General features: G+C 48.7%; 1 protein-coding gene across 3 annotated transcripts in view; it reads right to left on the reverse strand.

Moving 5' to 3' along the window:
• Positions 1–16,096, reverse strand: part of SNX29 (sorting nexin 29) — a 495,833-nt gene that overhangs the window by 355,688 nt on the left and 124,049 nt on the right. For all 3 annotated transcript variants that reach the window (XM_058711881.1, XM_058711878.1, XM_058711879.1), the window contains exon 13: positions 15,892–16,020. In XM_058711881.1, coding sequence (XP_058567864.1) covers positions 15,892–16,020 — 129 coding nt within the window. The remainder of the gene's footprint in view (positions 1–15,891; positions 16,021–16,096) is intronic.

Genomic DNA, 16,096 nt, shown 5'->3' on the forward strand with positions numbered 1-16,096 from the left:
AAGCGGGTCTGGGCCAAGCCCTAGGTGGCAGACATCCGTGAGTGGAAGGAGGTCTACACCAAACAAGAACACTAAGAAATGTCCAAGGACAGGCAGTGTGAAGAAGTTTAAAACCAGGAGGGAGTTTGACCTCAGCCATGGCAAATTCTTACTAGACACGTCACCAAAGGCCCGAAAACAAAAGCAAAAATGAACGATTGCGACTTCATCAAAATAAAAAGCTTCTGCACAGGGAACAATCAACAAAACCAAAAGGCAGACTCGAGCATGGGAGAAGACATTTTAAAAAGACCATCTGATAAAGGGTTAGTATCCCAAATCTACAAATAATTTACCAAACTCGACACCCAAAAAACAAACAACCCAGTTAAGAAACGGGCAGAAGACATCAACAGACACTTTTGCAAAGACGACATCCAGAGGGCTAATAGACACATGATAAGATGCTCAACGTCACTCACCATCAGGAAATACAAATCAAAACCATGATTAGATACCAACTCACACCTGTCAGAACGGCTAAAATTAACACAAGAAACAACAGGTGTTGGTGAGGCTATGAAGAAAGGGGAAACTCTTGCACGGCTGGGAGGAATGCAAACTGGCAAAGAGTGTGGAGGTTCTTCAAAAAAAACCTGAAAATAGAACTACCCTATAATCCAGCAACTACGCCATCAGGTATTTGCCTAACGGATACAAAAATACAGAGTTGCACCTCGATGTTTACAGCAGCGTGAACAATAGCCAAACTACGCACAGGGCCACAATGTCCATCAACTGATGAAGGGATAAAGAAGATGCGGGATGTATACATACACAGACTATACAGGGGAATATCACTCAGCCATCGAAAAGAATGAAATCTTGCCATCTGCAATGACGGAGCTAGAGTATACGATGTGAAGCAAAGTAAGTCTGTCAGACAAAGATAAATACCGCATGATTTCACTCTTACCTTGAACTTAAGAAACAAAACACGTGGACATACGGGAGGGCGTAGGAAACAAACCAGGAGAGACTTCAAGATGGAGAACAAAAGGAGTTGAAGGATGGGGGTGCGTGGGGATGGGCTAGAAGGGGGAGGAGCTCTAAGGAGGCCCTTGTGGTGAGGAGCACTGGGTGTTGCGTGTAAATAATGAATCGCTCAGTTCTACTCCTGAAACCAATATTACCCTTACATTAACTGTAGTTTAAATAAAATTTTGAAAAAAAACAACAATAAGAAAGCATAAGACCAGGAGGGAGGGAGAGAAGAGGTTAGGAAAGGGAGATACGCCTGCTTAGACGAGGCTGCCCTCTCTTCAGAAACCAGGCAGAGCAGCGGCCGTGCCAAGACCTATGGGGGCAACGTTCCAGGCAGAAGAAACAGCAAAGACCCCCAGCAGGCAGGCTCAGGCCAGATGGTGCAGGGTCTGCAGGCCACGGTAAGGAGGCAAGATTTTTTTTCCTGAGTGCACAGAGTTTGAATCAGGAGAATGGCGTGAGCAGATTTACACTTTTCAAAGTAAAATCAGAATAGATTCAAACGAAGTCACTGTAAGAATTTGAGACAACCAGTATCTTTGAATTTAGAAACTGGAGGATACCAAGAGATCGCTGGTATTTCTATTAAATGCTAACAGCGCTGCATATGGTTATGTTTCTCCCTCCGAGTCCTTATCTGTTAGAGATTTACATATAACCCGTTTTACAGGTGACGTGGTATCTAGAATTTAAAGTACTTCAGCACAACACCAAGCAGTCAGTGAGGAGGAACAGGCAAGACAAGAGTGGCAGCATGTGAGTAACTGCTGGGCACCTGGGTGGTAGGTGTGACTATTCTAAGTATTTGAAAAATGCCTCCATGAAAAAGTTAAGAAACATGAGCAAGCAGATATCCCAAGTTTCACCGTACAGCCTTGTGGCAGAGAAAGGCAGAGCCCTCTTGGCCCGGTTCAGGTCCTCTGAAAGCCAAGGCCACGTCCTGATGTGAAGCTCACCCGGGCAGAAAATCCCCGCCACATCTCCCCCCACCACCCCACCCCTGCCCATAACCGCATTGCATCCCTCTGCCCAAAAAAAAAAAAAAACAAAAAAAAACCACATCTCTTGACCAGTTGAACAATTTCCAACTCAGATAAAAGAGTCAAAACAGAGGAGCCTCAACATGCACAAAGGAGCCCAAATCATAAGCTGTGACTGCCCTGGTGACCCAGAGGCAACCTCCTCCTTGTGGGCTTAGGGCCTGCTGACGTGATGACCACCGTCATCACAAAGGGGTGCAGGACCGCACACCCGACTTCGGGATGTGATCACGGGGCAGTGATGAGCTCGGCAGCTGGGGCCTCACGCCGTCACGGGCACAGGGCCGTAACGTTTCCATGCTGCCTCACTCTCCCAAAGACCAGCCACTAGGAAGGGTGCTCAGGCAGAAAATGCACATCGCAGAGAAAACACTGGGGGCAGCAATGACCCGGGTGGGAGATGGTCTTCTGCCCGGAGGAGCTCCTCAAGTCCTTCATCTACGGCTTGTTCAGCCTCCCCTCACCCCCAGGAAATGGCGTCCGCTGGGCAGACAGACCCTAATCCAGTGCGGGGCAAGCAGCACCACACCCCTCAGTGTTGACCCACCATGGTCTCACCCACCGTGTCTTCTCTCTGGAAACGCCAGCCCTACCTAGATGTGGCCACAGCCACCTCTTGCCCGAATGGCTCCAGTCTACACTCAGGCCTCTAAGACCGGCCTTGTCCCATCCAGTTCTCCACAGGGCCTGGGACAGGGAACGACGCACAAAACAGACCTGATCAATTATTCTCCTTCTTAAGGGCCTTGGCCAGTTCCCCACCGTTCACAGAACCAGGGCCAAACTCCTCACTGGGACCTTGGGAATCTGTCTCCGGTTCACTCTTCCAGAACCTTCCGTAGTCATTCCCCAAACACACGCTGGGCTCTAGCAGTCCGCACTGTAGCCATCCCAAGCTACCTGCAGCTTTCTTCAACCTAACATCCGTGTCTATGCCTCTCTCCCCTTACAGCGACTCTTCTCCCTGCCCAGCATGCCATTCTGTGAGCTTCTGGAACACAGAGACCACGTCTGTCACACTTGGATCCCTGGAATCTAGACACCACAAAACAAGCTAAGATGGTGATCAAGATGATGGGAGAATACAGATTCCTTTGCCAAAGACACCCTGCCACGTTTCTTTATCCCATCATCTCCTTCAATCCTTGCCATCATGCGTGAAAATGCGCTAGATTATCACCCTTTTATAGACTTTTAAAAATTGAGGCTCACAGAGGTAAAGTGACTTTACCCAAGGTCACACGGCTCGTGCACTAAGCCGGTGCTTAGTACAAAGCTTTGAGCCAAGGTCTGACTCAAAAGCCATTCCGCTCAGCACCGTGGGGCAAGTGAATATACCACTGACCACAAAAAGGAACCTCACCGTTGTATGTAACAAAAGTGACCTTTTCCAACGCAGGAGGCCTACACACAAGGCATTGAGCACAGACCACAATCTGCCCTCCAAAATATCAACTCTTCCCTTCCGCAGTCTGTCTGGGGTGATGAGGTACCCTACTAAAAACAAGTATTTTTCACCATCGCTAACAGAAACAGTTCAGGCCGCTTAAATATAAGAAACTTTTCTGAGTGGTGGGTGACCTCCTTAAAACAAGTCAGAACGGTTTTGTTTTTTTTCCCCCTTCCGCTGCTTCATCTTTCCTGCTGCAAAGAATGCAGACATAACGGCTAGGGATCCAGCAGCCTTCTTAGACCATGACAGGACCTTAGAAAGGTAAGCCAAACTCAGCAGAGCAATATAAAGGAAACTGACCTATACACACTTGCTCTTTCAAGAAATTTCTGGGCTCTATCACATGCCAGGCTTTGTGCAGGCCCCTAAGAAAGATCACTCAACAAAAGAGACCAAGGTCCCTGCCCTCACGAGGCTTGCAACTTAAGGGAAAAAAAAGGAGCTGGACTGCACCTCGTAACAGAGCTAGGGGGGAAAAAAAACCAAGTAAGGGGGACTGAGAAGACAGGGAAGGAGAGGGATCCCACTGGGAAATTTGACAGCCAAATGTTTTTAGTCCATGAAGAGAAAAACACGATCCAAAAAGACGCCCTTAACTTAGCGCTCGGTGAAGCCCCCTGGGTTCACCGTCGAGTGGAGAAGAGGTGTAGAGGTCACGTGTGGTTTCAGCCCCATGAGGCAGCAGCAACAAGGAGCAACCGGACTGAAAGGCCAACCTCTTTCCACTCTAGGTAATCATTTACAACGTGCCTTTTCAGCATGGTTCACGATGGAGTTTTTATTAAAGCTCAGGAAGTGGTGTTCTGGGACCCCCACCCTCCAACTGCGCGGCCCTGCTCTCCGCGAGGCTGCATTTGGAGCACAGGAGACAGACCATGTTCGAAGAAACAGTTCTCCCGCTTAAAAGGTTTCTGCGAGGGTCGTTGGGCCACAGGAGCCGTGTGGCGGGAGGGGAGCGTCTCACGCGTCTGTACGTTGTGTCTGGGACCCAGCACGAACTCAGCTGACTGAGCAAATAAGCTTCACCACCTTCCACAAGCCCTCGACTTGACGGTTGTCGCTCTTTAAACCGCATTCCTGCCGCTGCCAAGAATATCTCCCCTCTGCTGAGCTTCCTGTTGTTCCCCTCCCCGGCTCCAAAATAACAAGAAGCTGCTTGGCAGTGATGTCACTGTCACTGTCACCGCCTGCAGGGCATCCACATGCCAGCTATATTTAAGACCCAGGCTTCACGCGCGGGGACATGGAAATTGCCACCTCGTGAACCATACCGGAAAGGCAAGGCTTGAAAATTTCTCTGCGGATAACCAGGTTACAAACTCTGCCTCTCCCCAGGCAAACAGGCCAGGGTGTTCAACTGAGCACCGGGCTCCAGCTTCTGGGGTCAGCCAGGTCCGACTGGGGCCTTTCAACCACTTCCCTCGAGTAGCACAGACTCTGACATTCGCTCGGGAGAGCCGCTCTCTCTTCCGATTGTTCTCCCTTCCCCGGCTCTGCTTCAGTTTCCCCTCAAAACCCTTCTGTTATTTTTATTGACTCCTCCAGACTTCTCTACTGACTTCTCATTAGAAAATACAGCAAATGGAACGTTAATGAATGGTAAACGCGTTCCCCTCCTCCGTGGATAATTACCGTGACCTTTTAATCAGAGTTCTATCAAGGTTACTGGTTTGGGTAATTTTTTTTTATCTCCTGCTCCTGTGCTCTGATGGGGAAAGTGATGGGCTGCAACAATGTTTCAGACACAACCTTCTCCCCGTTCCCTTGGCAGCTGCGGATTTTTTCTGCATCTTGATGAACCGCCCAAATCCATGTTTGGTGCACATTTTGCGGGGAACATCTGGCACCGACTGCTAATGGCGCTAACGCCTAGCCGTTCGACGAGGGCACGTGCTGCAAAATGCAGCTGTTCGTGCAACTATACCTTGCTGCTTCCTCCCCCTAAAAATTTTAGTTCATCAACAAAACCGGAGTCTTTGATTGGGTTCTAGAAGCTTTAGAGAAAATAAACAAGCACATGGCTTTCTCCCTTGTACGTGATTTTGCTCTAACAGATGCCATGATGCTCCAGTTCCTCTCTTCCGGTCCCCGATTTTCATACGGAAAAAGTGTCCAGGAAACTCACATGGGTCATGGCATTGTGAAAGGAGGGTGAAAGAACCTTTAGGACCGTCCACCTTGCACGGTGTTTGAGAAGGTTGTCTCATCATTTCTGATTCAGGTGTTAACACGTTTGGCTTCTTCATTTTTCTGTCTGGGGAAAGGATGATCCCCATGTCTCTACTTCCTAAAGAAAAATCAGCTGGAAAATCGTCCGTGCCAAATACACCTTCAACTTCTGCACTCTGAGAAGCAGGAGCTGAGAGGAGAAGGTTATTAAACCGGCTGAAGCTCTCTGGGTGGATCCTCCTGCCTCACGCTGGAGCCAGAGCAACCCAGGACTTGGGCCATTAACACATTCCTATCCTTTGCCCAGCGATCCTTTTCCTGCCCATACACACAGAGGAAAGAAGTTGACAGAGGCAAAAACCAGTGAGCCACAAGGCTATAATCTCAGAAAACCAGAAGCAGCCGAACACTGGCCCATGTGGAAACTATTTGGTCAGATATGGCGGCCTCCTTTACAGCCTTCACAAAGGACAAAGAGGCAGGCCCTCCACCTATCACCAAGGGGTTATCAGGTGACACATCTTTCCTGGGAAGGACTTTGGCCCTATGGAGCAAGGGCCTTTACAGATACCTTCTAACATCGAAACTCAGCTTCTAGAAGTCTAGATTAAGGACTTTAAAGAACTTTACCAAAAAATACATTAGTAGAAGTCCTACTCCTACAGTGGAGGGGGGTGGTGTGGGTGTTGGAAAAGAGTGGAGAGAAATGGCTAAGGAAATAGTGTGAGACACAAGGCCAAAGCCAAACAGACTTCCACACGGCCTCTGAAAGGGATGCCCACAGAAGTGAACAGCGTGAGGAAACCTGCATGATGGGATGCTAATTGCTTTTCAAAGCAGACCAACTTGCAGATTCAGAATGATCTGAATTATGTAAAATGAATACATACATAAGATGAATTGGGATAAAGGGGCTCATCAGTAATAAATAAAAGACATGAACGGTAATTGCGTCCAGAGGATTTTCTTCTTTAAACCTCTCTTAGTCTCAGACTTAAGGACTACAATTTGTACATTTTTATATTCTTGGGGGAGGGGGAGATCTCTAAACATAATTTGAAGTCTACAGAGAAACGCAAGAAAATGTTATTAAAAAATGCACGCACACACTGATGGTGGTAGAACCAGGTAAAAATCGTACTGAAATGGACTAAGTGGGGAGAACATCGTTAGGCTGGTGTTGGGAGATTTGGGATGCTCTTTTCCATTTCAGCATTTGGTACTTTTACAATTTAAAGGTGAGTTAAAAAAAAAAAAAAAAAAACATGGAAACCAGAGCTTTCTCAAGAACTCTCCAGCTGCCTAGTCACGGCAGAATCCTGCCCTGGCATCCCACCTGCATGCATCTGAACATGAAAGCATCCAATTCCACATCAAAGGAGCAAATCAAGCCGCAGGATGCTGGGCTCATGCTAAAAGCTCAAATGCAGATCCTTCAAAACCCACCAAAAGCAAACCTACATGGTATTCTCATCATTAGCTTAAAAATAAAAGCAAAAGCAAAATGGCAAATGGGAATGGTAAATCTTTCTTGTAGTGGATCACAGTATTCTAGTTTTCCAACTGCAAACAAGAGGCGCCTGGGTGGCTCGGTCGGTTAAGCGTCCGACTTCGGCTCAGGTCCTGATCTCACGGTTCGGTTCGTGAGTTCGAGCCCTGCGTTGAGCTCTGTGCTGCCAGCTCAGAGCCTGGAGCCTGCTTCGGATTCTGTGTCTCCTTCTGTCTCCCCCTGCCCCTCCCCAACCCCTGCTCTGTCTCTCTCTCTCTCTCTCTCTCTCTCAAAATTAAATAAACATTTAAAAAAAAACCTGCAAACAAAACTAACTCCCTCTTTGGCACTGAAAGAAACAAAAAAAAACAATCACAAGAGCCTTGAGCTTTCTACAAGCCCAGGTGGTTTCAGAGAACTACCCCTTTCACATCCCTACTGCTTAGAGTGTGGGTCAGGAACCCAAGGCATCAACAGCACCAGGAGCTTGTGAGAGACACCTGCTGACAGGCCCCACCCAGCCACGATCGCCATGGGCACTGATGGAGACATTCGGGTTTGACAAAGGCTGCTCTAAACCTCTACCACCACCAGCCACCTTGGCTACACCCTGAAATTACTTACTGGGGCAGGGTGGGTTTTGCTGCCAGCAATTTGGACGTAATTGGTCTGGAGGGACAGCGTGGACAGGTTTTTCCTAGGGGACGGTGGGGGGGGAGCTCTGGGAGGGTTGGGTAGACACAGTTTTCAAAGCTCCCCTGGTGAATGTAATATACAGCCAAGTCTAAGCGAGGCATTTAGCACTTCAACCCCAAGAATTCTTTATTAGAAAGTTAGTTACATCTGAGCAACATCAGGCTAGATTAACTCCAGACAATGAGTCTTTGCAAGCTTGGACGGAGGCATAATTTACTTCCACGAAAACACTAACGACCATGGCTGGCTTCTCCTAAGTACTTACTCAGGGTACTCACTGCGCTTAGCCCTCTTCATTCATTAGCTCTTGAATAGTATCTGTAAGAGTGAGAAGATTATCCCAGTTTTCTACATGAGAAGCATTAGGGGTACAATTACCACCCGAAATCACACAGTACAAGTGGCCAAAGTACTTGCATGACCTTCAGACGGAGTTTCTCACTCACCTTACCCTACTCTTGACCTTGAGAAGGAGGGCTCCAATGCAAGACTTGCCCCAGACCATTACACTACGCTTCCCGCTAAGAAGGGCCAAGTCTACCGGAATACAAGCAAAAATGTCAGCCAAAAGGTTAAAATCTTTACATACATACGTATACATACATACACACATACATATGAAGATATCTATATATCTGCGCCTCCACTGTCACACCTACAGGTTACAGCCAGCCGCATCTGGTCTCTGACTCCATCCTTCACTGAATTTTGGAAGCATTAAACTTCAGGAAACCGGCTCCCCCTGACCATCTTGTCTCCAGCCCGGACGTGTGCGTCTTCTACTCCTCCCTGCTCCACCCCGTGCACTTAACTCTCCTTGGCTGCTCCGGGGTAAGTCATAAAGGACTGTCAGCCGCTGACAAGGGCTTGTGGAGAATGATGAAGAGCACACCTTATTCAGCTAACGCGACTCAGCCAAGTACAAGAACCAGCGACCTTGGGGAAAGCAAGCTTCGTGTTCAAGGGGAAGTGAGGGACAAGAGCACCAGAGTAGGCTGGCACACACAGAGGGGGCTCCACAGAGAATTCAGTGTGGTCATGGTCTAGTTCTTGGCTAAAGACTCTCAAGGACTCAAGCAAGTGAAAATGGACCAGAAGGCTCCTCAACACCCAGTTCTGATGGCACATTTGCAAATGGCATTGGAATGTCTCCTAGAGGTATGGACATTGGTGTTTCTAAAGCCCCCCTGGTGACTATGGTGGGCTGGCGGGGGGTGGGTGGGGGGTGGGCAGAGACACCAGCAGTCCTGGTGGCCAAGGCAGCCCCACACCCTAGAGCAACCTACATCCCATTGTCCTTTCAACTGTCCTAGGACCCTTCACATGGGTGCAACGTTCATCTACAGTCTGAGTCTACAATTCATTTCACATACACACAACATACTAGTTTTTACCCAAGAATCCACCCACGTACACTCTGCTCTGTCATTTTCTGTTCTTATCAAGAATGCCTGGTGATCTTCTTCCTGTACTGCCTTTAAAACCAAATTCATGCGTTGTAAGTAGGTGCAAGCACTTAACCGCATCATGTTCTCCATCAAAGCCATGCCCGGCCAATAATATATTGAAATCTACCTTTTATTACATGTTACTTTCCTCAGCTTTCTCCTTCATAGATGTTAGGGAGTTATACTCAATTTTAAATCATTAGCTCTAATCCATAGGTTATTGTAACTGTGTATTTCATTGCAGTCAAGGGGACCTTATCAAAAATTTTTTCCCAAATATTTATTTTAAAAAAAGAATAGAGATTCTTCTAGAGCCTGAGAACCCCAAGTCGACAAGATTCAGTGACTGCTGACGAGGTCAAATTATCACTGGACATTAAGATCCAACCAAGGAAAGACAGAAAAGAGGACGTAGGACCTGCGTGTGACCTTCTCAACGCTGACTATTGGACTCTTGGGATCAAAAACATCATCAGTGTGGGTAGGGCGTCACCTGTAAGATGAGCACTGGGTGTTGTATGTAAGTGATGAATCACTGAATTCTACTCCCAAAACGACTATCGCACTGTATGTTAACTAGAATTAAAATAAAGACTTGCTAAGATAAAACAAAAACCATCAATGCCTTCAGAAGGACGTTGAAGACACGTTCTGTCCTTTTCCACAAAAAGCATACTCGTATCATTTTTCTAATTTAACAACGAGAAAAAGGCAGAGACAGACTTAGGGCAGAAACAGATTTAAAGCCTTCATAGAAAGCCAATCAAAGTCTCCCAGGAGACAGCGAGTGGAATGATAGGATCGAGGCTCCCGAGATCCTCATCCAGCCTTCCCTTACAGATGGTGTAGTACAGTTCTGGCCCACCAACAGGACACTGTCACAGCAGGCAACTACTCAGCAGCCCCACAGAGACCAATAAAGGGACGCTGGGCACACGGGGCGGCAAAAATCACACCGGGAGGAGCTGAAGGTCAAGTGAAGGCCAGTGAGAGGCCAAAGGCTCTGAGGTACTCACTGCAGGGAGAAGCTGGGATAAGGGAAGAACCCGCAAGCTCTTGTTCTAGCCTCGGCATCTGTAGCCACCCATGGCCAATGCGCCAGCTAAGAAGAAATCAGGGACCACGTAGTGAGCGTTTACAAGGAGCCTGGAGCTCTGCTCAGGGCTTGAGGAGCAAAAAAGCTCATGTCCTTGTCCCCACCAGCTTAGGCCAAAGTGCAACAGACAGGATTTATCTGCCAGTCACCACATGGCAGTCAACCATGGCCTTCTGCTCGCTGCTGCCCACAACAGGCCCAGTGGAGTCGAAGATGTTCTACCTGGACATCAGGACAGAGTCTCTTCTCTTCAGATCCCGCACGAGGCTTGGCATCAGCAGAGGCCCTCTTTACTGCTACGTGCCAAGGCCCTGCCCAAGAACACTAACAGAGAGGACACAGGGCCAAGGGCAGAGCGAGGACCTCCCGAGAGAACCCGGGTCCTGAAGAGAGGGACCGGTCACATCAACATAAAATTGCCCTGTTGATCCAAGCTAATTTGGTTTGGGTTCCTACAGCCAAAAGCTTAGTGACATTGGCTAAGATTATCATGCATCAGTTCACAGACAGGGAAAGGGAGACGTGAGAATGTGCGAGGTGGCCCAGCCAGGGGAAGGGTCGCTGCGCTGCTTCCCCAGCCAAGGGTCAGACACAGCCCTGGCACGCCAGCCATCACTACGACACATCACACAGCGTCCTGCTTTTCGTCCTCCCACGGGAGGCAGGGAGAGGACCCATGCACACCCACCACCTCTCCCATTTTCAATAGACGAGGAACCAGAGGCTCAGAAGTGTAAAGGGAATGGCTCCATCACACAACCAGCAACACGTTCTTGTTCGCACACCAAACGTCCTGAACAGGAGGTAAAGGTGTGACCAAGAGTAATAGTGGGGCTGGTGCTGACGGAACACAGGAAGACAAGGCCTTGAACAGGGCTCCGTCAACCCACCGGGTTCCCCTCAGGACATGGCCTTCACAGTCATGACCAGATGCGCATCTCTTCACGGACCTGACAGGTTCATGGTTAAGGCAGCAATTTTACTTAGGTATGGAGGAAACACAACTCACTCCAATCCGCTATTATCCAAAAAAAAGAAGCCTGGTCAGATAGAACTTGGGATTGTTAACACAGAAGACCAGTTACAAAGAGGCCCAAGTAACAGAAGGAATGTATTAGTTCATGTAACTGCCAAGTCCAGAAGAACAACAGCTTCAGGAAAGGCTGGATCCAGGAGCTCGAGGTCTATCATTAGAACCTGCCAGGTTGTCTCCATTTTTCACTGTGTTGTTGCCATTTGGGGTCAGGATCTTCCCACATAGCAGCAAAGACTGCACCCAACAACTCCTGGCTTATAGTATAACCTTCTCAAGAAGGCCCTCAAGAAGACCTCATCAACCTGGCTACATGACCTTCTGTGAGCCAATCACAGTGACCAGGAAATAGAACAAGCCGGCTGCCCAGGCCTGGTCCACCTACCCTGCTCTGGAACCCAGCTGGGCAGTGGTAGGGTCGTTTCCACAGAATCACATACAACGGGAACGAAGAACCACACCCACCAAGAAAGACTGGGATAGGGTCTACCCCAGGGGGTGAAAGAATCCTGGTGGGCATGGAGGGCAGCCTCCAAACTGACCCCCAACGATCCCTGCCTCGTGGTCATCACATTCATGTGTAGACTCCTCCCACACTCAACCAGGGTTGATCTTTGTGACCACAGAGAACAGTGAACCTGATAAGGTCTCACTCCCAACATTAGGTTGCAAGAGACACTGTGGCTTCCGGGTGGGGGAGGGGCTCTAGCTCTCTGCTTACTCACCCCGGGAAGCCAGCTGCTGTGTTGGGAGCAGTTCTACTCGAGAGGCCCTTGTGGCAGGAACACAGGCCTCTCACCAGCGGCCACACGAGTGAGCTCGGAAGTGGGCCCTCGAGTCCCAGCCAAGCCATCAGAGGACTGCAGCCTTGTGATCGACTCTGATGGACCACCTCCCAGCTGAGCCATTCGCAGATTCCCAACCCACGAGAATTGTAGAGGACCCTGGTTTTGCGTTTTAAACGGCCAAGCTTAGAAATAATTTTTTACACAGCAAAAGCTACCTAATAAAATGAGCCTAAACAGACAACAGGCCAGCAATCGTCCAACAACCCAGGTCACTTGCTTCTCTCCCAGGCAGTTCTCACGGAAAGGTCTTCTTCCTGTGAACACCTGTCTCATCACTTGAGTGTTCTTAATTCAGTAGGAAGGGAGGCAATCATTTAGGGAAGGAGATTCACATACCCTGACGTGCTGCTGACGGTAAATACGTCCACCTCAGGACTGAGCAGCGGCTTGGGGCCCTAAAAGCACTGGGCTGGTTTAATGACCTTGTTCTTGGCTGAGCCACGACAGCACCAAGGAAAGCCATTAATTTTGAGCAAAAAGGAATGTGATAAAATGCTAGATTTGTTCTGGGGTTTTTCACTTGTGCAACCACACTCAAAGCCAGTAAAACACACATCCACACGAACACCCTGAGTACTCCAATATATACAGCAGAAATAATTTCACTTCTTAGGGTCTGAAAGAGCCTAGCATTTAATTCTTTCTGCACCACTGCCATTAAAATTTAGGTTTTGATTAGGTAAGGTTTCTTAGTAATGTAATTATTGTACTAAAGAAAAATGATGGTAACATTTACTGAGCATTTATGAGGCACATTTACTGAGCCGACATATGGGTTCTCATTTAATCCTGCAACAACGGTGAGGTACAGGATTTTCTTATCCTCATCTGACAGCTAAGAAAACAAAGAATTTAAGGAGCACCTGGGTGGCTCAGTCAGTTAAGAGTTTGACCTTGAAGGGAGTCTGGGTGACTCAGTAAAGCATCCAACTTCGGCTCAGGTCACCATCAGGTGGTTTGTGGGTTTGGGCCCCACGTCGGGCTCTGTGCTGACGGCTCAGAGCCTGGAGCCTGCCTTGGATTCTGTGACTTCCTCTCTGTCTGCTCCTCCCCCACTCACTCACACTCTCTCTCTCTCTCTCTCTCGAAGATAAATAAACATAAAAAATAAAGAGTTTGACTCTTGAATTCAGCTCAAGTGATGATCCCAGGACTATAGGATTGAACCCCATGTTGGGCTCTGCACTGAGCATGGAACCTGCTTAAGATCCTCCCTTCCTCTCTCCTTCCCTTCCTTCCATTCACACCCTCTCTTTTAAAAAAAAAAAAAAAAATTTTAGTGTTTATTTATTTCTGAGGCAGAGAGAGACAGAGCATGAGTGGGGGAGGGGCAGAGGGAGAGTGAGACACAGAACCCAAACAGGCTCCAGGCTCCGAGCCGTCAGCAGAGAGCCCAATGCAGGGCTTGAACTCACAAACCATGAGATCATGACCTGAGCAGAAGTTGGTCGCTCAACCGACTGAGCCACCCAGGTGCCCCCACTCACACCCTCTCTTAAGTGAGGGGAAAAAAAAAAAAAAAAGCTTTTCTTTTCCACTCATGGGCTAAAATTCTCCCCAGAATTATCAGGTCCTGAAACACACTTACTGTAAAATACACCTAACTGCTTGTGTCTAGGGCCTCAAGTCCTTTCAAGTACAATCATTTTGTCCTTTCTGTTGCATACGACCATCCTAGTTTGTAAACGAGGAAATGCACACTCATTCCCACTAAGAAATCACCCAGAAACACACAATCTGCAAGCGATGCAGCGGGGACTCCAGGCTAAGCCGACTCCTAGCACAATCCAAGAACGACGGAGAACAGAAGTCTGTCTGTGGCTCAGAACCAGAGTCTCTACAGATGCCAACCTTTATTGTAAGCAAACACAATGATACCACGGTTTCCTGGCGTGGCCAGGCTAAATGGTAGTCCAGGGGAGAAAACCTAGGACTGAATTCATCATACTCCTTTAAGTGTCGGATGCTCTTGAGAGGTCACCGTAAAACATGAAGACGTTCTAATTAAAGTTAGATACGGGATCATGGCACCACCTCTCGAGGACATGTATGTAACTCCTCCATTAGTGCCACATCACCCAGCAGCACCAGGGCAGTAAATGCTGCTATCGGTTACAGAGCTCTGGACTCCCCTACATACCCAGACAACCCCACCTCCTGGTCTTATTTTTAATGTTTATCTATTTTGAGAGAGAGACAGAGAGAGCGCACACGCACAAGCAGGGAAGGGGCAGAGAGAGCATGGGGAGAGAGAACCCCGAGCAGGCTCTGGGCTGTCAGGGCAGAGCCCGATGCAGGGCTCAAATTCAGGAACCGAACATGACCCGGAACTGAAATCAAGAGTCGGACGCTCAACCGACTGACCCATCTACGTGCCCCTGGTCTTATTTTAAAGTAGCTTTAAAGAACCACCAATGAACTGCTTATCTTACCTACAAAAGGAAACAAACCCAAACTCAAATGTCCAACAAATGGAAGTTATTTTAACGTGGGACATTAACTCAATGAAAGGCCACATCCGGGCATGTAAGTCATTAACATGAAATGGAAGTGGTTCAGAGAAGCAGACTGACAAAGGACAGGCTACAGACCTCAAGTGGAGTACCTAACGATCTTTGCAAGTGAACAAATTCAGGAAAATCCACATTTTTATCCAACTGGAGATTATGAGTTTTCTTTAATAAAATATAAACTAAATCCCAGCCAAGGAAATAAAATGGCTCTTTAACAAGAAGACGTTTAACCTTACTCTTCATTAGGAAAACGCAGACGAAATTCTGTCAGGGCCACTTTTTCCCGGTGATGTTGTTGGGGACCCACAGGGGGGACGTGGCCCCTTCGGGCCCAGACGGGCGGGAGCAGGCCTCTTGGCTGCTGTTCCAGGGTACACGTTGGCCCAGCCTCCAAGGAGAGGGGAGAGGTGCCTTCCACTCACCTTAGAAAACTATGGCACTTGGACCCAGCAATTCTACTTCGGGCAGTTTTTCCAGTAAATATAGTCATAGGAGAATCAAGTCACAAACGCAAATCACTGTGGCATTACTACAAACACCGTTATCAGCAAAGGGTCACAAACCACCTCCAATGGCTGGCAGTCGGCACGCGGGTCGGATGAACTGTGGCGCAGACCGAGAAACGTCACGAGCTTTCACACAGCCGGCAGGCCCCCGTGCACCCACACAGAACAAGCTCCGTGAGGCCAGGTGAGTGCACTGTACAATACACGACCACTTTTCATGAAGGGGGGAGGGAGGAGGGTGGAGGGAGGAGGAGGTGAAAAGAAGAAACGAAGTGGCCACATGGAGCTACGGAGCGTCCCCAGCATCGCTCCCACGGCCCGCCTCCGGGGGGCCAGCGGGGCAGCTGGGGATCACTTAGCCCTACCTACTGCCCCTCGTGTTTTGAACCGTGGGCACACACATCATTCGGTACTTATTCAAAAAGCTACATGAAGGTTTCAAACGCATTGATTTCCATTGGTTTCTTTCTTCCTTTTTTTTTTTTTTTTTTTCCATTCCAAGCGCCAGGGAAGGCCATGCCTGGGTTCTTACACGGCCGCCGCCCACTCCCGCCTCTCGGGCCCTCCGCCCCCCTACCTTGCCAGCGCCTGGACCTTCGTGACGTGCCGCTCTTCCTGCTCGGCCACCTTCTTTTTCAACGCGTCGACCTCCTGCCGGAGCGCAGCGGAATGCTCCATCTCACCGTCGAGCAGGTTCCGCAAAGACCTGGGAAGAGGGGGCCCGATCCATTCAGATGCCGTCGGCACAGTCCCCTGGGCCAGCACACAGTTGTTTACGCAAG

The sequence above is a fragment of the Neofelis nebulosa genome, chromosome 18 (assembly GCF_028018385.1).
Source record: "Neofelis nebulosa isolate mNeoNeb1 chromosome 18, mNeoNeb1.pri, whole genome shotgun sequence".
Classification (NCBI taxonomy): domain Eukaryota; kingdom Metazoa; phylum Chordata; class Mammalia; order Carnivora; family Felidae; genus Neofelis; species Neofelis nebulosa.